General features: G+C 38.9%; 1 protein-coding gene across 3 annotated transcripts in view; it reads right to left on the reverse strand.

Annotated features, from left to right (window-relative positions):
• LOC117415171 (SH3 and PX domain-containing protein 2A-like) overlaps nucleotides 1-25,293 on the reverse strand; it is a 104,912-nt gene that overhangs the window by 68,270 nt on the left and 11,349 nt on the right. For all 3 annotated transcript variants that reach the window (XM_034025174.3, XM_059026121.1, XM_034025173.3), the window contains exons 2-5: nucleotides 24,081-24,161; nucleotides 12,570-12,645; nucleotides 6,639-6,715; nucleotides 6,003-6,094 (exon numbers count right to left, since the gene is read on the reverse strand). In XM_034025174.3, coding sequence (XP_033881065.3) covers nucleotides 6,003-6,094; nucleotides 6,639-6,715; nucleotides 12,570-12,645; nucleotides 24,081-24,161 — 326 coding nt within the window. The remainder of the gene's footprint in view (nucleotides 1-6,002; nucleotides 6,095-6,638; nucleotides 6,716-12,569; nucleotides 12,646-24,080; nucleotides 24,162-25,293) is intronic.

A 25,293-nucleotide genomic window follows, 5' to 3' on the forward strand; every position in this document is an offset into this window, starting at 1 on the left:
AAAGTGCCATCGACAATACCTTTAGTTAACACAAATAGTCAATAGCTAACCAAATTCAAGGTTTTCATTTGTTAAGCTTCTGCTGTTAAATTATAAATAGGGAGCAACCATGATGATCTCCTAATTAGTATCAGTTATTGGATTTCTGAACGTATTTCAATGTTGTGTACAATACTGTATCATATGTTATCGTTTCATTGCTCGTGCTTTTTGTATATACTGATACTGCAGCTGCTCTCTAGTGAGACACTGTTGAACGCAGTTTTTTTCATGGCTTGAAAGAAATGGTATCGGGTGCTAGGAACGAATTACTGGGTTAATATGCTGACAGGCAATTTTTTCATCTAACTCTCTTGACATCTGTAGTTGGTTGGCAATGCTTCTTGTTGATGTCATGCAATTTTATTACACTATTTTCCTGTCTCCTTGTGGTTTTCTTTTTCAGTTTTAATGTGGATTGGGGGGGGGGGGGGTGAGTGTAGCGTGCCTGTTGCAATACAGTGCTGATGTCAGTTTGATACATTTTTACTGCACTTTTCCACACAAAAACGAAACAGCCGTGACATCACTTTGTTCCATTGTCAACTAAATATCCCACCATTGAGAATTACTACAATGTTGTACTGTCACTGTGAGGAACTATTTTAGATCTTCAACCATAGTCCCAGATTGAACTGCCTTGACTACTTGGGTTTCCCCTGTCCAAGAAGCTCACAACACTGCAGGATATATGAAGAACCTCCACCCCAGGTTAAAGTGGGACCCTCAGCGGGGAAAGCAGGCCTTCACTGGCAGTGAAGCGTTCTGACCGGAAATCTCCAGACTCTTGCATTTTAATATCTGCTTTTGAATGCCGAAGGCTGCATCTGGAAAAATCCTACTGTTTTTTAGGTCTGAAAGGCTGCCTTTGTCTGCAGACTCTCCTCCTCCTCACCCTGTATTTGATGAAGTGAACAGATTCAAAAACAGAGACGGCACTGTCTTTATCATCGTATGCTTTTTATACAGTCCATCCAGTCATCTGTGGGATGGGTTCTAAAGATTGCTAACATTTAGCTTCTTGAACTCCCTTGTATATGACTGTCTAGCTTGGTAAAAACAGGAGCAGACAGGACTGAAGCAGATAGGTTTGCACATGTATTTCAAATGTAGTATTCTCCTTCACTGTGGCACACACTGCCCCAAATATACACAAAAATGGGATTAGGAAAAGCAACTTAATTCAACATGAAATGAAGTTTCCATCTACACAGTTGGGTGGCTTGGGTTAAAATCCGAGTGGGGCCTCTCACTTACAAGTATCTCCCATTTCACACTAACCTCTCTGCACTCCGCTAAATTTCTGGATTAATGTGAATCCAACATCATTTGAGCTCTCGCACCTCTCTCTCCCCCTGCAGGACCTGTCATGATACATCTGGTCGGCCACATTGGGCAACAAAGAGGGTGATCAATCTATCCAGGGTTGCCTTCCCTATTTCAGTTACATCTTTCAGTCGTATCTGGATAAACAAAAGAAGGTTACAGAGTACCCGTGAAATCCCAGTGGTGCACAATGGCTTTGGTAATTCCCTAAGCTGTGGAGACGGCACTGGGCTTACACACGATGGCATGTGATCTGGGGTTTACAGCTTGGCAGGAGGTCTGTTCCCCACTGTAAGGTGATCATGTTGGAAAACCCAAGCTGCCTTATCTAATTCAATGAAAGATACCTATCTCACATCAACAGACCATTGTAGACTATGGCCTTTCAATTTATTGTGTCTGCATGCTGTAATACGATCAAGAAATATATTACCCCCACGTATCCAATGTCTTATCTGCATTCCATAGTGAGGATTGCTCTTGCTTGTAAGTTAATATGTACGGATGACCCGTTTTTTGCGAGCAATGTGGATGGTCATTTTATGTTTTATTCTATTAGGAACTTTTACCATCACTCTTCCTTTGAAACACAGCTTGTGTCTGTGATTAAATGGATTGTTTCCCACAACTGAGATTGTGGTAAAATGCGTTGTGGAATATTTGTGAATAGCACTTCAACTGGGCTCGGAATAATGATGTGGATCAGGCACTACATTACTGTTTGATTCAATCCACAGGAAAATACAGTTTTTGCTTCACTTTCAGCCAAACCTTTTCGATTCACACTCGAGTCAGTACTCGAGTCAAAGCAATATGGATTCTATTATGCTCTTGTGTGTATCCTTTCACAGATTTATGGAGTCCACATGACATCCTGATTTCTTCAGTCTTAGGGTTTGTTGATAAATCATACATATGTTAACTTTTAAATGATTTCATTTACATGGAACTACTACAGGTATCGTCCTTCATTTTTGTTTAGGTAGTTCATACTTTTATACTACCAATGCACTTCAGAATGCAAACAGTCAGGTTATTGGATGAAGTGGGATATAATGTTCACCCGCTGAAGCACAAAGGAAACCTACAGTGTGAGAAAGGTCAGTTTTCCCAGTCTTGTTCTATTTCCAAATCTTAATGTTGATCTTCACTCTAAGCAAAGGGTGGAAAGAGCTCCCCAGCCATTAAACCAGTCCCCAAAGTCAAGTGAGATCCGGCTTCCATTCATTCAGGTTCAGTTGTGTTCTGTTCAGATGTGCTGGTTTTTATTTTCTTATATTCGTAATCTATCTGGAGTGTGGATGGCTAGCCTAGTTCCTATTGGTTGATTGACATCATGACGATGTCAGAGTGGCTGTGATTTTTGGATTCTTTAGAATCTGATACTGCCTGATCCAGCCATCTGGACTGGTGGAACTGATTCAGCTTCATACCTGGGTGACTGTAAGCTATGTGTTTTAGGTATGATTTATTGTTCCAGGAGAAAGCATAGCTCATGTCTGGAGCAGCAACTGCTGCCTTTGCCTACAGTCTGTATAAGATCTGTACAGAACATCCAGCTGCTCAGATGGCAACAGGTGACAAAAGTGCCATCGATAATACCTTTAGTTAACACAAATAGTTATTGAATGCCACTAGACCCTCTGATAATAACCAGTGAGAACACATGTTGTGTCCTTTTGAGATCTCCAGTGCTGTGAATGCATTGTTTAATTCAAAAAATAAGCCTAAGGCACTTGGATCTCAAGGGTGTATGTATAATGAAACCTCTCTATTTAGGCCAGTCAAGGAACCAACAAAATGTGCCCTAAATGGGGGGTGCTTTGAACTTCTTGCAACTATAGGAATTTATTAACACAGATTTATTTACAAAAGTTGACACTCAATAGCACGGAACTACTTGAATATAATAAAAGGAAAAAGGAGGCTAAAAGATAACCATTAATAATTACATTTTCAAAATTATTACCCAACATTTCAAAAATAGTTTGGAAGCATTTACATATACTTCATAATTCAGTGAAAATGGAAAAATATTTCCGAAAGCGCCGATTGTGGCTTTTAGAAGGGATGCAAATTTAGCTGACATTTTGGTACATAGTAGACATAAACAGATTGTAGACACATTACAGGACATTACAACCTGTAAGTGCACGTGTAAGGTATGCGAATATATCTGTAAAGATAAAATTGTAATCACAAATGGAGAAAAAAGTACTCAATCTTAAAAAAATCCCTCATGCAAAACTAGCAACCTTGTTTATGGTATATTTTGCCAAAAAGGTAATAAAATTCAATATGTAGGAGAGACAGGTACAACATCATACAAACTCATACAGAATCACCTATCAAACATAAGAAATACACAAGTAAATGAACCAGTGGTATAGGACTTTACAAAGAACAAGCATAACATGAATGACCTCATATTCATAGTTTTAGAAAAAAAACAATTAGACAACGTACAATATAGAAGACTAAAAGAAAATAAATGGATAAATAAACTCAGTGCCTGAAGGTTTAAATAGAAAGTAGATCATTACATCATCAGCTACAGTATGTGGTGAATGACATCACAATAGATTTAAATAGAAATAAATGAGTGTAGTTGCCATGACATCCAAAGCATATAAGTACCTCCACTGTTTGTTTTCAAACATACCGGAACGTTGGGAAGTTGGCTATATATATATATATATATATATATATATATATATATATATATATATATATATATTAGCTCAAAGAGCCATCTGCCCTACATAGTGACAAAGTGGGGTAACTGCCACTTTTGGGACCTTCCAGGGGAGAAATACTCAGAACACAGACGGTTGTGTTCAACAGGGAAATACCTGTAACAGTTTCATTTTTAAGGTGGTACAGTTATTATTATTATTATTTATTTCTTAGCAGACGCCCTTATCCAGGGCGACTTACAATTGTTACAAGATATCACATTATACATTATTTCACATTATTTATTTTTTTTTACATACAACTACCCATTTATACAGTTGGGTTTTTACTGGAGCAATCTAGGTAAAGTACCTTGCTCAAGGGTACAACAGCAGCGTCCCCCACTGGGGATTGAACCCACAACCCTCTGGTCAAGAGTCCAGAGCCCTAACCACTACTCCACACTGCTGCCCTGCAGGTCACATGCAAAACAGGTCGGTACGCAGAGGAGGTTTTCATACAAGCAGAAGTCAATAATTATTTCTTCATCTTCAGCCAGAAACTATTTCATTCACAATTCACCAAAACACAATACTCAAAGGGTATTGTAGAGATGACTATTGAACAGATATGTTTGCTTACATTACATATACTTTAACATTGTGAGCTAGTCTCCATACATATCTTTTGTGACTGTTATGCATCCTATAAAATATACAGTATACCTTTGTTGTGTTTACCTTAAACAAAAATATTAGTGTAATGGCATTATGGGAGCACTTTAAATTGTAAGTGTGTTCTTGTTACTTCATTTTTTTCCCCTTTCTCTTGACAGTTCCCTTCACAAACCACTCATCTAACAATCTCTCAGGCATTTCTACTTGGTCCCAGAGCCTAAGCATAAATTATGCATGCTACTAAAAAACAGCACATTCCTGTAACACACCAAGCCTTACTTCACAATCCCTTCCAAGGACATAGCAAAACTGTTATGTACATAAATTTAGGATGCATTTTAGATAAGCACTCCCACCCATATTCATATTATTGTAATATTTAGAAATCAAACTAAATACAAGACTTGGACAAACAGGTTTGTTTACATCCCAGTGTTCAAGAAATTCCCATGCTTTTGGTCCTGTTCTCATATCAGACAGTGAAGATAGCATCCAATGAGCTTCATCTCTAATTAAGAGATGGCATCTTCAGAGATAAAAATAAATAATTCCCAGAGTATGAAATCAACTTCAATCAAGACACAGTTCACTGCACTAAACACTGTTGTAGCTTCACTGAAATCCAAATAGTTCTCAGCTTCCTCTGTTCAAAGCCAACTTCTCATGTTTCAGAAAACACTTCAGTTTAAGATTGCAATACCTTTAGTTAACAGAAATAGTTATTTGAATGCCAACAGCCCCTCAGATAATAACCAGTGAGAAACATATCTGTATTTCCACTGACACATTACAGCAATAAAACACCAGTAATTACAAACTAATTGTCATAATTCATATTTGCATCAGACCCTTTACTTACAAAACATTTTGTTTAAAACATCTCCCCAGGAAAAGCACAGTGGACAGGCATTTGTAACAAAAAAAACTCCCTAAACCCCTTTGACCTAGTTATTGATCATGAGATAGTAGAGATTCTTCAGCCATGTGAAGATAACCGATTCAACTATTGAATACCGCACTGTCATTAGGGCATTACTGCACTTGGACTAGAGTTAATTCAATTGTAATTCAGCTTTAAATTAAACACATTATGCTCATGTAACTGCTGATTAATTGATGCTGAACCACACCATGTTGGCACTTACACTGCATTTTGTACTGCTGTCACTATACACTATCGTTATTTTCTAGATGTATTGCTTGTTTAGAAGCAGTGATGTGTTTAATATGGCCTGTGATGTTTGGCAGCCATGTGGCAGCCACCTAAGTGTTAAGAAAACTCACTCTTTTGGGGGGTTGAGGTCATCGGGCCGGGTCTCGAAGAATCGCAGCACGTACTCGCTCTGGGAGATGAGGGGTGGGAGCCGCACCAGTGACTGTGAAACAGGATGAAGCAAAAGACTGAGGAAATGGAGGATGCAATACAACAAGCAGGCATGGTGCAGGAACTGCTCAACCCCCTGTACTTTAACAACGACAATTAGGAGAGGAATACAAACAATGCAGAAGCTAATTAAACGCAGCCCAGAGTCTGATACAGGGACAGCAAGAGGAAAACAGATGGTGGAAGACAGCACAGGAGCACACATTCAGTCATCACTCTTATATTAAGTAAATATGCACTTTCGTTCTGCAAAACTATCTGAAAGCAAGGCATCTAAAAAGAGATTGATCTACCCTAGTGTAGTACTAGATAACATGCTTTAAAATGAAAATACATGCTTGCTACAACATGTGTTTCTTTCAAAACTGCACTTTGAGACCTATAAAAGGAATGCAAGTGTACGGCAAGTAATAGTCACGTGATGAAAGTCTGTGCATTGTCTGCCTGACAGCAGACTTCCAGGTCACAAGGTCACATTCAAGTTGGCATGTAACTGTAGGCAGGATGTACAGACTGAGTGATATTTTCTCTCTTACCCTACAGTATTCATCAATCGGCTTCAGTCTCTTTATGGCAACATCTCTGACATGGCTTCGCCGGAACAGAATTTTACCTGCCAGGAAAAGAAAACGGGCCAGTCAGACACAGCATGGGATGAAGACCCCAGACATTGAGAAAGGGAAAACCTGTAGGTTCTGCACATGTGTTTAGCCCATGTGCAGAACCCAGTCACCATGCATATTATATACATTGCAAACTAGTCAGGTACTGAATGTGCTGAATGAATTAGCAGTCATGCTTTTAAGAATACGTTTTTGTACCAGTTTAACTTATCCAACATGGTTTGTTGTTTTCCTTATTTCTAGTTGTGGTAGCAGTCTTCGAACGGGTTTGAAAATGTTTGCTTTCATATGTATACTAGATATGTTTATATTCTAGCTGCCCTCACTGCAAACCATATTCATACAAGCTATTCTGGCAATGGAAAATGCATATAAGCACATGCAGGAAACGGTTAAATCTGCCAGTGTAAGCTTAGTGCTTCATATATTAAAGGCGAATATATATATATATATATATATATATATATATATATATATATATATATATTGGCACAAATATTTTCCTTAGATAGACAGATAGATAGATAGATAATTAATTATATTAATTATTCCCCTTTTATTTACAATATGTTCTGTTGTGGAAAGTTTGAACCGTGCTTTTGAATTGTAATATTAACATAATATTTGTTTTGCCATTAAGAAACCAATGTGTAAACATTGCACTGAACCATGATCCCTTGTTTTAGAGGTCAGTGGTACAGCAAACAGAGCAGGTAACTGCATAGAGGATCTGCTGTCAAAACAGTATCTGCTCAAAACATCATACAGGCACAACTGAAGATAAGCAGCTTTTTATTATTATTATTATTTATTTCATAGCTGACGCCCTTATCCAGGGCGACTTACAATTGTTACAAGATATCACATTATTTTTTTTCCTTCCCAAAACACCACTTCAAAGAGTATTAAAAACACAAGCTGAAACATGCCTTATTAAAAGCTGGCACAACTAGCTTTTATACGGATAGAAATTAATTATGTAGAAATAAATTACTCAGGAGGACAATGTAGAATTTTACTTGCAGTTCTGTGTACATACAGCTGAAATGTGCAGGCAGGTGTATTTTCTTTCTATCTGCCACTAGATGACACTAAAGTGTTCTGTGTTCTGTGTTCTGTGCTGAATGGAATAAAGGAGGGCAATGTAAAGCACGCTGTACAGCACAGTATTGTTTTTACATATGGGCAGGGTAGACTAAGAATGCTGCAACACACTGACCTCACCCCCTTTTCCAACAACTCAGCCCTCATTAGACAAGGTGATCAATGTTACAGCGATTAAACATTTCCAGACATGGGTGTGTGGAAAGATCCTGTTTAATCATCATGTGAACACATGGTCTTCCACACCCTCTATTATCACACGTAATGTAAAGTATGCATACCTCTCTACCTGTGAGTTTCTAACACTCTGGAGCTAACACAGGGAGATTCCAATCCAAGTATACTTACATGTGTGGCTATTGATAACTAATCAAATATTCCTTAACTCTTGATTATGATACATCTTGGCTTAGGTATACCTCACAGGGGCGAGGCATTACTTACAGCTGTTTTTGTTACCATATCAAAAACTGAACTCATGCAAGGCTACTTGGAAAGTAAACACAGATTTTTTCAGCAGTGAGTGTTTGTTTGTTCTGAACTCTTGTGACTGCAGATCACCCCAGATGAATAGTACATAGATTTAAATGGGATGCCTGCATCTTCATCCCGAGAAACAGCTGGCACACTAATGCTGCTGTTTTCCCATGTACTCAGCGGTTCATTTGCAAACACACAGGTACCAGATCTTATCATTAAGGAAGAGGGTTAGCATTTTTGTTTCTAGATCTAATGTGCTGATCTTGATTTGCCATAGCTTCCACATATGCTTCAAGTTCTCATGTGCTTCTTGATTCCGTGCCTTATTGCTGGTGTCGGTAGCTGCATGCCAGTCTTTGTCTAGCCGTGTTTTAATATAATCTTCAGATGTGAACAATACCAGCGGTGTGCTGACTAATCTGATGAACAGCGGAGTTAAGCGGCAGGTTTTTTTTGTTGTTGTTTTCTGGCGTTTCGTCGTTTGGGTTGTGAAAATCATTTTTTTACTCATTGATATTGCATTATAAAAAATATTGTTACAGAACACTTCAATTCATGGAACAGGAAACCTGTTTTGCAACTATATGTATATTAATTTGGTTCATCATTTGTGAACTGTATAATTCTTGCCTGTCAGACAAAAGGTATCCAGCACAAATGAACCCCTGCTTATTTTATGCATGTTATGTACCATTGTTTACCATGGACTGTATTGTTAATAGCATGCTTTACCATGCTTTCACCATGCTGTATTACACTTTCCTATGCTTTTACTGTGGTAAAGGGATGTTTATTAGTGAAAAAGAGCAGCCAAGAGATAAAGTCAACCTAGTCAACTGTTCTGATAATTTCAAATACTTGAGGCCCATTCTTAAGAACCACAGATCACTGAATGATAATATTCAGGTAACCAATTCAATATAATAGCATGCCAGACTGACTTCAAACAGTACAACAGCAGCCCTACCTCTTGCTTGAGAGCACAGGGCTGCTGGAAGCTATGTATATGGGTTTCTCTGGACCCATCAGTGGTCACTACTGTAGTTCACTTTGTCACGTCGGCTAAAAGAGATTGTCAGCCAAGTTGTTATGTGGGGACTGATAAGGAGGTTAAAGGAAGAACATGGAAGGAATGTCAGGTCTGACCCTGTCTGCGTGGGAGGGTTTTTATCTATTTTCCTCAATTTAAAGCAGGGAGGAAGTTTTTATCCCTAGAAATCCCTAAAGTGCCAGCTTATTAAGGCCGGGCATCAGTCTAGAGAGGGGATTCACTACAGAGGACGGCTTCAAACGTATCCAGCTTCTTGTTTATTTTATCAAATAATTATCCAGGAAAGCCCAAATGAGAAGCAACTTCTCGAGCACTGAAAAGAGTACTTATAAAAACAATAGAATCTGTGGTGTCCCTTATTCCTTTCAAGTACAGATCTAAATGTATTTCACAACACAAAACATACAAATGTGAGGAATTTTGCAGTGTATGATGAAAATAGAGACTGTACATAAAATCAAACTGCTGGTTCCACAGACTCCAATTAGTACTAATCTCACCTAAAATAATATTAAGGAGTCCAAAATGAGTGCTCATCAGGGTCTGTGAAACCAGCCATATATTAAACTAAACTTTAATGTGGTCCAACGCTTTCATGCTCAAAGGAAATCTTATCCTACAATAACACAATGCAGCAGGCTGTGAGGTGTGGACAACTACTGTACTAACCAAGGCTTCAAAAAAATAAAAAAATAAATTCTACCTCTCATTAGTATAGCACTGATCACTGATGACCTTTTTGTTTTCGCTTTCCCTTCCTCAACACTAGACATTCATTTCATTGGTTAAATTGATTGTTTTGTTTTAAATCCTTGGTTACTGCACCTTTAAGGGAGTTCAGACAATAACCCAAACCCATTGGCAATTGAAGAAACAAATATTGTATTAAAGGTCACAGGGCTTGACCAGCACACTGGCAAGCACTATATGTGCATGCTGCTACTGTACCTTGCTGTTCCCAGCATATTTAACTTTTTGCGCAGTGGTGGTTTGAGGAATTCCAAGTCAGGAAAGGGTATACAACCATGAAAACCGCATACAAAAGGTTGCGGCTAAAATCAGATCACAATATTTGCTGTAAACACTGGCAAACAAATGAGGCGACCTAAAAATAGGTCTACTGATGACCGTTTGGGAGTCATGTGAGGAGTGAGTGCGGGGGGTTGAGTGAGTGCCTTCGGAAGCACAGAGAATACTCTTCACAAGCAGCAACAAACAGGCCCTCTGGCTGTAGGGTATGTTAGATGGTGAATGGTCTGTGTTTATGCAGATGGAGAACTTATGCAGACGAAGGCAGGAGTGGAGAGCCTGAGAGAGTCAGTGTCTAAGATGCTGGATAATGACGAGAGTCATAAGGGAACAGCTGTGGTTAAAGTGCAGTAAAATCATACAAGCAAAAGCAGGGTGTATGTATAATATTCAAGTACAGTACATGCAGTGTGGCAGCTCTGTACATTTAAAATCACTACACAGCAAACATTCTAATTGCACTTTATTACTCTGTCTGTATTATGCTGTTGGTACCAATTCAGTGCAAGGAGTTTGCAATTGGAACGCATCAGCAATGATTCAACTTACATCAATAAACAAAGTGCTGTATTACATATATATTTAGCGGGTGTTGCCGTCTTTTCTCTTCGGCAGTGGTAACACCTACAGTAAGAAGTGTTTTTTATATATGTATATAAGTAAACATGGACTGGAGAGGAGGCATATAGAGTGAAACACTGGCCCCCAATGGAAGAACTATATTTAGCAACAGGGGACTATAATACCCGAAGCAGCAGGCTGAGAGCAGTGTCCCCTGGAGGTAACTAGAGTTTTTCTCGAGGGGTTTAATTTCCCACTATGAGCCGAGGTCTGCGGTCCATGTTTGTTTTATGAATCAGTCAAGAAAGTCATGTTTTTGAAGTCCCTAGCACATAGGAGTCCATTGAGTTTGTGAACATCGTATTTATTTACATCGTCCAGTTGGATTTGTTTGAATTTTATGAAGTCAGAAAACACTGAAAGCAAAGATTTTATGACGATTTTAATGTTTACAGCATCTTTGTTTTGTAGTATATTACAAGGAAGGATGCTCAGCAGGATGATGTAATTTGTGGGAGTTTGTTTAAAAAAACTATTGACTGTAGGCAGCGTCACAGGAGCAATAGTTTAATGTATTTTTGGTCATGTGATGAGGTTTTAACCAATCACATGCCAGAATTGCTAAGGTCTGATTCATATACATACATACACATATATATATATATATATATATATATATATATATATATATATATATATAGATAGATATAGATAGATAGATATATATATATATAGATAGATATATAGATATATATATAGATATATATATATATATGTCTAAATATATGCACACACAAATGATCAAAGGCATTGAAATACAGTAAGTGCAAGTAAGTATGCACACAGCATATGATGTGTTTCCTGCATGCTCAAATTCAGTGACCTTCAGTGGCCACACATGGCTCCTGTCAAACACTATCAAACAACCAAGAAACCCAGGGTGCTTATTTCTGGTGCTGACTCACAGGTAGACTTTTTCTATAGATCCGTAATCACCCTTACTGAATCACAGCCTGTATTTAGACAGATTGGTGCAGCCCGGAGACTTATATACACACAAGGTAACCCACCCTAATGACAAGGCCAGCCCAAACCCTACTGCACTGGCACTGTATCTGAGCCTGACCGATAGCTTAAACAAGCAAAGACTGCAATTGCAAATTACAAAGGGAAGGCTATGACATGATGCCTGTGGCAGCCTAACCTTCGGGTCAAAACATCTCTGTTTGTGGTAGAATTGCCCTTAATTGTTGCATTATGCATCAGTGTTACACTTCTTAATCACTGGATACAGACAAACATTTGTGATGGATCCGAGGTTTCCATTTTCAGAAGCTCTCAGCTACTTTGTAACCTAGAGGAGCGTACTTAAAAATGTATTGGATAGAATATGAAGATAACTTTAACCTACACAGACAGAGGCATTTGATGGTACTCTGACATTTCAAAAGCATTACTGTCGTTTTAATTTGCTTTGCCCATTTACCTGCCCTCTGCATGTTTGCTGCACACTCTTTGAGAGCTTGTAAAACAGTGACTAAGAAAAGCGTACTCAAATATTAGAGGAATACTATCTGAGTTTCGTTGATAAGGGGAGTCAGGTGACTGAAGAAACTCACCTGGCAGAAAAGGAATAATGCGCTGCTTCGGGTCCTTCTGACCTCCCTCAATCGGAAACTTATCCAGGATCTGCATCTGTGGTTGAGAGAAAAACAAATTGAACACATGATGGTAGATAAGAGATCCTGGGTGATTGTCACTGATGCTTTTGACTTTCCTGGATCTGAGCCCATGGCTTTATTAGCCTGAACATTGACTGAATCTCTGTATCTTCGGTATCTCAGAAATTCTGACCGGGGTACTTCAAATCCCAACAGACCTAAGGAAATGTGCACGAAGAGGACAGCAGATACTCTCAAATGAGCACAGCACTCTTGCAAGAGTTTGGTCATGATAAAACAAACCTTGGTTAACCGCTGAAGTACAAACGAGAAAAAGACAATCAAGAATTACTCCATAAACAAGAGAACAGTGGTGTGTACTTTTAACATATATTCCCAGTGCTTGTATAAAAACAGACATGAACTGATGTTGACCATTCTCAGCTGCAGCCAGGAGCCCAATGATACACAATGCTGTGCAAAACACATGACAACACCATTGAGAAGCTCATGAAGTATAATTGCTGTCTTTCGCAGCTATACAGTCTCTACACAATGAAAATACTATGAACAAAAACAACACTTTGTAGAACTATTCCAATGTATCTCATGCCACCTCTGTCTAAGCTGGAGATACTGACTGTGAAAACAAACCTAATTTTCTCTTCTGCCTTAAACCCTTTCATGTGACCTCGTATGGGGACAGATACCAAAACTCTCTCTATTTTTATATAGGGGGGCATGTGGACAACGCAAATGCATGATGACCTTATATGAGGATGCAATTTTTTCCCCCATATAAAGCAATGGAGAAAAATTTTAATGAAAGATATATTTATTATGTGTCCAAAACTACTTTTTTTTTTCTTTTTAGCGATTTCCAATACGTCTTGCATGAAAGGGTTAATAAGAGGCAAATTAAAGTGATATTGGAAGCTGAACTTTTTCAATTTTAATTTGTTTTTGCTTCAGTTCATGTTTCTGTAACAGCTTACATCTTTTTAGTCAAATAAAAATAAATTCTTCGTATCGGACTTTAACATATGCATTGGATAGAGAGAGAGGGAGTACCGTATCACACCCCTTCTATCAACTAAACTCAAATAAAGAACAACATTAATAATCAAAAATAACAAATCACACCCACTCTGCACAACACTGAACTAATGACCCCTCCTACCTAAACAGTTTTTTCTTTACTTGAACCATCCTAAAAATCATTTGGACAGGCCAGAGAAAATAAAATTGAATGGCAGCATCCTCTGTTTAAACACAAGTTCAGAACTTTGCTCCAGATGTGGTTCCGAACTCAAAACTGCTGAAGGTGGCACAGAACATCTGGAAGTGAGAGAGCAGGGGAGCTCCAGTAACCACAGCAGGCTGGGGAACCAGGTGAAAGAACAGTGTGTGCAGCCTGTCCTGTTTGGGTCACAGTGCTCCACGTCTTCCTTTGTGCTGGAGGCGAGCTTCTGGGGTCCTCATCTGAGGTCCTGTCTTTTTTACTACTAGCATTGCTGCTAAAAATAAAAGTGCACAAAACTCCTGCCTTGCTACTATAGAGCCCCTACCAAGATCACAACAAGGCCAAAACCTCAACACAAAAACCTTTTATCTAAGTTAAACTGTGTACTTTTATTAAAAGAACACAATCTGATTTCTGAGGTCCATTCAATAAACATCCAATTTGGACACGGAAACTATTTACTTTACAAAGTATACCGCTAACCATGAAGCTGGCAGAATAATTCTCTCCATTCTTACTCTCTTTCCATTTTATTATAAAATAAAATTGTGTTGTAAATTGTGTCAAACTCCAAAGCGGTATTTAAACCACACACAGTCTGTGAAGACAAAACAAAATTCCACTTGTCTCGATAACATTTTGAAAATACAAATCTGTAATTGGGACCGTTTTATTATCACTGTTACTGGTGTGAAAATACATGTTTAACAATCTCTGATGGTGGGATTTGTTTTTGAGTTCCCAGCTGGCAGCCTTCCCTTTACAGCTGAGACAGATTCCTGGCACGCTGGGCGCATTCTCATTCACGAATGATAAGGTAATGTGCACTGGCCAGCCCAGACAGCACTCCACACAACAGGTGCATTGCCAGGGTCCATCGCAAATGAGCAGGGTTTCTAAGAGTTTTAGAGACAGGAGTAAGTCACTGAGGTTGTTAGATTTGTATAGTGTTAAATAACTGGGTTCCCGGCTCTGTAATGGTTCAAGAACTATCATCCTTTCAGTTGAAAGTTATTCAAAACATGTTGAGTTCATGTTGAGTTTCTCAAAAGCAATGATTTGTATTTCTAACATGAGGTATTATATGCTCTACTTAAAGATTACCAACCATCATTTTTTCGCAGTTTAAATGTCTGACAAACTACAAAAATGCAAACAGTAAACCGTAAGCAGAATTTTTTTAATCCCTACCAGTTTTACAAAAGTGAAATGAAGCGCTTTGTTTTTTACCCTGCACTACTTTAAAACTTTTTGACATTAAAACAATGGTGATATAAAAGGGACATGTACAACCAAAATTGAGCGTGTGTTTTATATTAGTAATGGTAGTATAACATTTCATAAGAAGATTAAGAAGAGGATTGAGACGTCTATAATGTGACAGCATTCACGAGCAGTTGTAACCTCTACATTCCAACTTTCTGACACTTTCCTGGATAATGATAATTCCACATAAAGTTAAACCCTATTATAATCATAGCCTACATTGTCGGACACCCTGGACCATTAACTAGTCTATTTAAAGAATTAGTGTGCTGACACCAACTCCAATGAAGAACATGAGAACAAGGATGAGAATGAGCTTTCAGAACACTGAGCACAGCAAATAAGAGGAGAGTGGACTGTTCTGGGCTCATTCCAGGTAACTGTTCTCTGAGCTCAGTAACAGGTGCAGTAACTGAAGGCATAGCAGGCTAATCCACAGACATTATTTGAGGCAGAGATGGGTATCATTTACTAACTCTCATACCCCTAGAGGATGTCAGTGTGGAATTGTGGACTTTTCTGTGCTGGAGAAACAAACATTGCAGAATACAGGCTCATAAATTGAAAGGGTGTAAAAAGTTCAACCCCCCAAACACTCACAGACACAAACTAAAAATTAATTCATATTGCCAATTGTTATTAATTTAAAAAAATGTTGAACTATGCACATTTTAAAATGAAGAGACTTCAATTGGGTATAAATGTGATCTGTTTTTAACAAGAAAAGGTCTACAAAATGGTGACTAATTAATGGTCAACATGAACTTATCATCTCTATGTCTATATGTTTTTACAGAGGTGAAAAAGCCACAGTGTACTGTGCTGACAGCGTGACTGTCATCCCCACGGTATTACAGCAACAGGAGTAATGTTTTAAATGGATCACTTAGTATTTTTCCTTTTGAATATACAAGCTTAATCAGTATGTTGGTCAAGCATCGCACACATAATCCTAATGAAACCCATTTCTACAATTAGCAGCCTCTTCATAAATATTTCCGTATTTTCCATTTGCTGTTCCATAGAAAGCTTGGAGCAGGTGTTCAGACCACAAACCCACACTGCTCAAGTGCTGGTTATTATTAAAAACCCTGGAATGCCTTTCACATATGTTTGGTCCTATTAGTGGTGGGTGGGGATGGGAGGGGCATTGTGGTTTACAAGGGTCACCTTCATTAACTTTCAAACGAAATTCTGCCTACCATTATAGAAGCATGCACATACCCAATGCGGGCCACTCTGAAAGACTCTAGATAAGGTACAAATTACTGTAAAATATTGCAGAGTTTACATGTATGTTACATTTACAGTATCATTACCTCTTTTAGCACCAATTAACTTTACAAAAAGACTATTAGGCTAATGCATTAAATAGTTGCAGTATGTTTACTGAAAAAGAAATATAAATGAACATAGATATACTGTACTTGTAGTAGACCAGATTAGTTTACTGGTCTGCTGTTCTGCATGGGGTTAACTCTCCTATAATACTAGAGCACTCTGCAGAGGTAGTATATACAAAACATGCAGAAGGTGCCTATTATATGTGCATTTAAGGTCTCTAAATCCTATCTGACTGTGAATGTACTCAGCCAATAACAAAGCCATGACAAAACTGTACATTTTATATCTCTACAAACACCATTAATTAAACTTTGGGATCTGGAATAAATTTAATACAATGTCCATTTGGCACTTCATGCTTAAAACCTCACCGATGGGCTGTGACTGACAAGTTGCCAAGAATCTGTAGAAGCCAGCACAGCTGTTACTAGACATGATATCCAAATCCCAGTCCTGAGCCTGATACCCAAATGAGTGTGGGAGTCATAGAAACAAAAAAACACATCAAAGGTGAAAAAGGAGTTTTGTGGGAGGGAATGTTTAACAAGTACCCTTGGGGGGTTATTTATTTTTTGGGAAGTATCATTTACCATCTACCCTATCAGAAGTAGACCTTTCTGTCTGTCTGTATTAAAGACAGCCTTGGTGCTTCGGAGAGGCCTAGAACAGGCAGCATGTCATGCACTTCACATTCCTACTATCTGAGAGCAGCACAGAGCGTTTTCACACCCGCCCCCCCCCCCCCCCCCCCCCCAAAAGAACCACAGAGGTTCAGAGGCCTTGTCCCTGGAAATAGAAATACAAGATGACCAGAATGAATTACCCATACAAAGCAGATGCTTCGCTGTGAAAACACTGGACTTGTCTCACAGACTGACAGCACTTGCTTTAGTCAGGCTTTGCAGTGCAATTCAGACTTAGCAATAATGTAACGCAGGTGTGGGGGAATAGAAGACGATTTTGTGTCCAATTGTAAGTAAGGCTGAATTGCATTTTGCTGTATCCAGCCCTGCCCGTAATGTCATACTTTAGCAGATCTGCACACATGGCTACTGGGAACCCACAGCCGGGAGACTCCCTGCCTGTGCAGCAGCTAGGAAAGGGATTCAAGAAAGCAGACCACCTCACAAACGGAATTGAATACTGTTGGCCTATCCCTATTACAAGTTTATCATGGTTATATTCAGTTCTATAGCAGTCTCCCTGTTTGGACGCACTCAATGATTTCTATTTATTTTTTATATATTGTGCAGATACAGTCTGTGCTGCAATTTTTTTTTTTTAATGAAATTTAAAAATCTGAATGCTCTGACCTAATTCAAAGCAAGGAAAGCGTTGATGAATGTGAAAACAGATCTGCAGACACCTCTTGAATAGGATAGAAATGAGCTGTGACCCTAAATGAACACGGCTTCACTCAACAACAGCATCAAAGGAACAAAAAAACCACAGGACTGGAGAGCTGGCGCAGCAGGACATATTTTACAGGCCGTACACTTTCCGATAACAGAGTTAGTGATTATCGAAACAAACACACTCTATTTGCTCAGCATCAGCCATTTATTAACACTTCAAAGCACTAAATTAAAAACTGGTAGAGATGGAAAGGCGGCAAGAGCATATACACACACACACACACACACACACACACACATACATGCCGGTTATGAGCCCCGTCAATTCTTTTGTATGTATGAATGTATTATGGGTCAATACTTGTATGAAAGTATAGTATGTTTATTGCATTCTACATTAAAACAATGATTAATCAAAAAAAAAAAAAAAAAGAAAAACTGTTATAAATCCTTTTGGAAATAATTGAACATCCTGGTTATTAAATTTGTAATTTTTACAGTTTATTTATTTATTTATTTATAACTTGCTAAGCTCTACTCTATGATATTAACTTTGGTGTGATTTTGATTATTTAAAAAAAAAGTTAACCATTACTAACTAATTGGTGAATGTTGGTATTTTTAAACTAGACTTCACAAACAAAAGAAAACAAGCAGTTTAGCTAACATGCAAAGTAAATTAAAAAGGAAACTAGAGGAAATCTACTTTCAAACTTGAACACACTGCAATCAATGCTGTTTGTGTTTGAACTCTCATGCATGATCACCTACCTTCAATCTCTTCCTCTGGCTTTACTGATAGACTCACACAGCCTGTTACGACATGATCGTCTAATACCCAGTGATGCATAACAAACTGGCTACTCTCAACATCAGACAAACAATATCTATTGGGATTCTCCCGAATACATGTCTACAGGGAGTGTTTCACATAATCAAATACAAGTCATTTATGACTGTCTGTACTCAGTAATAGGGTTTAGTCAATCCCATCAGAAAATGAAAATGGTCATGACTCTCACAGGGAGTGGAAAACGAAAACTGTCAAACAACACACACCAGCTCCAAGGCCAGCAGCAGGGCTAGCCCTCCGGGCGCTGCTTGCTTTGCTGTGGTAAGATGGCACAGCGAGGTTATTTGCCACACGCGTACCGAGGCCAGAGCTGCGTTTCCATGTTTACAGGCTTTTTCTCTACTGCTGGCACTGTGCATCTGAACACTTGACAGCTCTGAGGTTCACAGGGGATTGTGGAAAAAAATAATAAAAACAAGGGTCCTGGGCTGGAATCACTTTACATTCCACACCAGGACCGAAAGGGAACGACCACCAAACTGCAATGTGATTAGGGAGACTTGAACTGGAGGCTGGACTGCTGTGTTTCAGACACGTGTTGCCTTTGATTAAGGCAAACATTAAATGGTCAAAACTGTAGTATATTTTAACTTCTTGAAACTATATTTAAAAAACTCTGTACACTACAGTATGCTATGAGCTTTTTATCAAAAGAAAAATCACATTTTTACATATAGGTTGTTTACAGGTGTTTATTTCCTCATGCCCTCATGTTTGCATTTTCAAGTCACATGTTTCCTAGACTCCACCGCCCAGCACCTTTTATTTGAGCAATGTCATGAGTTACTCTTTAGTACAGTTTAGTAGCCCCTCACAAGTCCATGTCTTCATTGTCTCCCAGCTGGAAGTAGCAGTCTGGGGTCTGCAATCCCTCAATCAGAGATAGTTAGTGTCTGAGTCGCCGTTGTTTTTAATACCAACACATCCATGCTAGGGATGTGAAGAAAACCATGGCATATTAATGCAGTACTGCTCCTTTTTTTTGACCACTGAACTACCGTTTTTAATGTCAGTAGTACTCCTGCGCAAGCCTTGGTTCTAATCTGTTTTTGTAGATACCTGTATTTTGAAATAATGCCTCCCCCAAGCAATTTATACAAGCTACAGAATCAGTCCTGCGGATAGTAAAATCTTACAGCACCTGTTTGTGCAGGCAGTGGGTAAACCTGCAATTTTTAGCAATGGGTTAGAAAGGGAAAACAAGGGAATTTTGTCAGTATATCCTACCCAAATGAGATGACTAACCTACTCCAACCACTTACTGTATCAATAAAACTAAGATTTTATCATCCCCTGGCCAAGGATATGGGTATAAAGCATGTCTGCTTCTCTGAACCAAGCGGCCTGCTACTCTGAACCAACTAAGAGACTGTGTTCAGAAACAAGTGAGGGATTATGTTTGCAGTGTGGGTGTGCAGGTCCAGCCTGCACCACTGGCATAAACAGTGAGATATGAATAGCCTGTTATATTCCCAGTGAGTGCAGTGCTTTACAGCAGTTGAAAGCAGAGGGTTTATTTGGATGCATAAAGAGCTACTCAAGCAGGCACATCACCCACTCTCATCTAAAATGACAAGTTTTAAAAGTATATTTGAATCAGACTTTATCACCCTGTAGGAAGGCTTGTCAGTTTCATTTGAAGATAGTATTCTGATATATAAGAGTATAAAGTGCACAATACGATATGCTACATCTTTTTGGCTTAGGCTTCTGGTAGAAAAAATGTGCTGTTGCACAACTGTTTTGTACTGTTGTGTGATTTTAGCACCAAGATTCTTGTTTTTATCAATAAATTTAATAATTGCCCAGCCTAATCTTAAAAAAGTTAGAAACTGGCTTTTATACTCCAGCTATATGGACTACTTCTTGATGAAAACCATTTTTATATTATATATGGTTCGTGCCCAGTTCAAACGGGACCAACATGTGCCGTGATTAAGAAGGTAAAGGAAATAAGTCACTGGAGGAAATGTTTGAAGTGGAGTTCAGCTTGTATTAAAACATCCTTTTATTTGTGCTAGACGCATGCTGCTGTCACCACAATTGACTAATATGCTGTGCTGTCTGGCAATAACTAACCAGCAGTGGTTAGGGAGCACAGTACCCCATTATGCTACAGTATATACACTGCTCAGTTCAGAACAGCGGTCTCCAACGTCTTCCTACATTTGTGACTCCCAGCTGCTGATGTTCCATAGATTCTAGTCTAGATTAGTTGCTCAGAAGGGAATGCATTCAGGTTTGAATCCTGTACCTGGATATAAGCTTAACCAGCTACAGTTTTAAGATCAGTTTCCCAAGTAATGTATTTTCCTTTTTTCAAATTTGTTTTTCAAAAATGTTCAAAGAATCCTTGATCTGGAGTCATAATATAAAGGGGCAACGTAGAGTTAATATACTGTGACCATTCACCTGCTCTCAGAGGGATGGGACAAGCTGATAGGTTGATATGTGTTAATATGCAATATTTGCTGACAACCTAACATTTGCCGAAAATACATGTTAAAATACAGCTTCTAGCTCCAGGCTAACTTCATTTTATTACTGACAAAATGTATAATTCTAAGTTATTCTGTGTGGTTGCAAGCACTCTACCTGGCAACAAGTGACACAAAACAATCACATGTCATGTAAGTACAAAGAAGGGCTCGTTCTGAGAGGATTGAGTAAATTCTGAGGTTGCCTGTTGGGGTGCTGTCTTGCTCATCTCACTCCCAGATGGGGGTGAGAATCTTGAATTCTTTCTTATACATCTGTATTTGCTGTCTGTTCTAATACACAAGACTTAACTGAATTGGTTGTCTCGGAGACCTTCCCTACCTTCCCTAGCTGACCTGAAGAGGCCACCCCTGGTAAGTACAGCTGGTCTACATACCTACAATAGAAACTGATATAGTACCATTATACAGCAATTACAGAGCCATCCAAAGAAGCTCCTAGTCAACGTTCTTCCATAATCTGCCCTACAAGAGCCCTTGACACCCTAGGGGTAATAATACTAGTGGTCATTATTTGTAAACTGCATGTGAATGTTTTGAAAGAAAACTAAACTTAAAGGAATTTCATTTTATATACAAATTCCTTCACAGGGTGTGTAACTTTATCCAGAAGCCCCCCACCCTTGTCATAAAAAATACATTCCAACATTGAACACAGGAAGCATATGGATGCTTTTCTCAAACAAGAATGCCTGTAAAGCACATTATTATGATTGAGAAGTCTCATGACTGGAGGGGTTGACGTGCCCACATAACATAAGGGAATATTTCAAAATTATTTTTATGTTCTTTGTTCTGTTTGGAGCTTGTGTGTACTAGACAAAAAAAAAAAACCTGTGACAGTTTGTTGGTGCTTTGAGAGCAGCATGGGCTATATACAGCAGGTCACACAAATATGAGTTACGCCAAAGCATGCTCCTATTTAAGCTCCCTCACCACCACACGATTTTAAAAATACTGTCAATGTTCCCTCCTGACTGGAAAGGGACTCACAGATTCCATTGAGATTCTTTAACCCTGCAGGTCTCTAATTAAGAGACGCTGTGCAGGGAAACCAGGACTGTGGTCAAACGTTCCACCTCAGCTGACCTCACCCAGTCACCAGCAGCTTCTCCATATAAAGAATGGAAACATTTCCTGGACAGGTAGGCCAGCCTGTAATGGTATGTAAACAGTTTATCTTTATCCTAGGCTATATTTACTATGGATTACACATCACAGACATTCCCACCTTTCCAGTTTTCTGGAGGTCCTGCTTTCACAGTCGAATGCACCTCTCTTCCTGGGGCACTCAGTTTCACAGCATGATCAAAGAGTACAGAGACTGCTGGAAGATGAGATTTCCAGGAACCAACCGAACATCTCTAGACGTGCAAGTGTGGGGGACTGAACTCTCAAGGATGTTAAACGCTGTATTATTATTATTATTTATTTCTTAGCAGACACCCTTATCCAGGGCGACTTATAATTGTTACAAGATATCACATTATTTTTACATACAATTACCCATTTATACAGTTGGGTTTTTACTGAAGCAATCTAGGTAAAGTACCTTGCTCAAGAGTACAGCAGCAGTGTCCCCACCTGGAATTGAACCCACGACCTTCTGGTTAAGAGTCCAGAGCCCTAACCACTACTCCACACTGCTGCCCTTGATTTTGGAAGTTCCGTAGAACTTCCCAAATCAATATCGTCTTCTTTAAAATAAACAGTGCTGATTGAGCAACCTTTGTTAGAAAATCAATCAAGTTTGAAAACTAGAATGTTCCGGGGGTCAGTTGTCATTAATAACTGGCTCTATTACTCTCCGTTACCAGTCAAATCTAGCTACTTCTGTCAGGCATGCATTAGACTGCAGGACGTGCCCCTCAATGGGAGATCAGACAGGAAGAGTTTCAGTCAAATTAAAAAGTTTAATGGGTCTGAGGATATTAAAAGGCTATATACCTAACTAACTGGTTAGCGAACACAATTTCTATTTTTAAATTGAGGAAACATTTCAACTTCAGAGCATTATAGGTTTCAGTATCTTTAAAAAAAACTGATCTGTGTGGTTTCTGGTGTGACTCTTAGTCATCAATCAAATACTACTTACTATTTATTTTTTGTTTAAAAAAGATAGCAAACAAAGGAGGCTACACAAACACAAAGGTAGACACCTTACGTACGTGTGTGTCAGTTTTGCATAGTTATTCATTTGTGATGGTGTCTACCTGTGTGTTTATTTTTCAATATATCATGGAAACACATTGTAATGTGAGGTTTCAATTAATACATCAGGAGGGTACTTAACGTTTCAAAATGCAATACCATGAAGGTAGTTTAAATGCTCCTTCTGTAGACCACTCTGACTGTAATTCCTGCTAAAAAAGAAATTCAGGGGAAATACAGCACAGCACGGAGGAAGCTTCCCTTCCCCAGTTCTACGTCTTTCATATGTTCATCCCACTTGGATTGACTTTGGGAATAATCAGTTAAGGTGTGGTACTCTTCTACTGTAGCTGGGCCCCCTTAGTTATCAATGGGAGCTTTCAGAATTCACTTTCCCTGACTGAAACATCATTTCCTGCCAAGCACAGTGACCCCATTGATATGCTCTCCCTCGATGAGAACGGTTCACATTTACCAGAAAGGCCGGGAGACCCCAACCCCTTGCTCGCACACCAGTAGGCATGCCCTCCATCAAGGGAAGACTGCAATAAAAGGACCAGGTATACTCAGCAAAGGTTATTTTGTTAATTTGTATTTTTAAGCATTCCTACTGCAGTAACACAAGCAGAGGGTCCCTTCCACATTCTATAATACACAAGTCCATTTAAATGCACTGTAGGTCCAGACACCAAATACAATTAAAATCCAAGCATCCATTTAAATAGATGCAATATGATACATACAGACAAGAAATATTACCTGGAGGTCAAAAAATGTGCTGTATCTCCTGTAGATGGCATGGGAGGTTGAATCTGAATATGTCACATTGATGACGTAGACCTGCCAAAGAAAGCAAAGGGATCATGATTATACATTGTACACCTCATTGTACACTTGGGATCGACAGCCCCTTTTTGGAAATGTTTTTGGAAAGTAGCTTCAGCACTTCCACATACAAGATTCAGCAGTGAAAAGCAATGCATAATGAACAACTGAGAATCAAGCTTACTGTTCTTGAGCACACTGATGCCTAAAGCAGCCTTGAGCATGGGGTCCATATTAACTGTTTGATCAACACTCTGGATTTATTCTTTTGTCTTGTGAAAGTCAGTTTTTTGCGATACATTCACAGGCCCTTATGGTAATCTAAAGACTGTTCAAACAGCAGAACAAACAGCAGAACATGTAATTGAAAGGTAGAACTCTCCAGGGAAGCAAGGATCTTTCAAGTTATGCAACCGCATAGAAAAAGCATTAAACAAAAGAAAAGCAAAACACAGTATTTAGGAAATGGAGCCAGCTGGCCAGATTGGAAGTACAGAAGAACTCTCAGGCTAGTGGGTGCACCTTGTAACTGACACCCACACCTCCCTGAAGCACAGAGAGACAAGCACACAGGGGAGCACATGGCACTCAGGTCCCATGTGCTGCATCAGGAGGAAGCGGGGCGAAGATGCAAGTCTCCAAGAGGAACTGAAACTTTTTATACCATTTAAAGAAAAAACAGAATATCTTGAACTGTGAGAATGAACCACAAATGATTGAATTAATCAAAGCAGGCTTTAAAGATCTCAGTACTGTAAATGCAGACTTCATAAACAAGACCAATATTTATAGGTACTATAGTTCCTTTTCTGTTTGTCGTGTGTTCTGAACAGTCTCAGGGTTGCATTGTTTTGAATGAGATGTAGGGCATCAGGAGCCAAAAACCTTGATGACAGAGCTAAGAGCATATCACTCCAGAAATTTCCGCTGTCAGGGGCTGTTGCTTTAACAGTTTATAAAGAAATGACATGGACTGTTATGCAAACTGAGAGAGAGGTGTAAGAAAAATGTGGTCTAGCAGTGTCATGTTTAAAAAAAAAACAATTATAATAATTATTTCCGCTGACTAAATGGGTCTGCCCTGAAACTCAATGATGGCTCACACTTAGCCAGCAGCAATGAGGGGTATGTAGGTCAAAAATGTGTT

The sequence above is a fragment of the Acipenser ruthenus genome, chromosome 7 (assembly GCF_902713425.1).
Source record: "Acipenser ruthenus chromosome 7, fAciRut3.2 maternal haplotype, whole genome shotgun sequence".
Taxonomy (NCBI): domain Eukaryota; kingdom Metazoa; phylum Chordata; class Actinopteri; order Acipenseriformes; family Acipenseridae; genus Acipenser; species Acipenser ruthenus.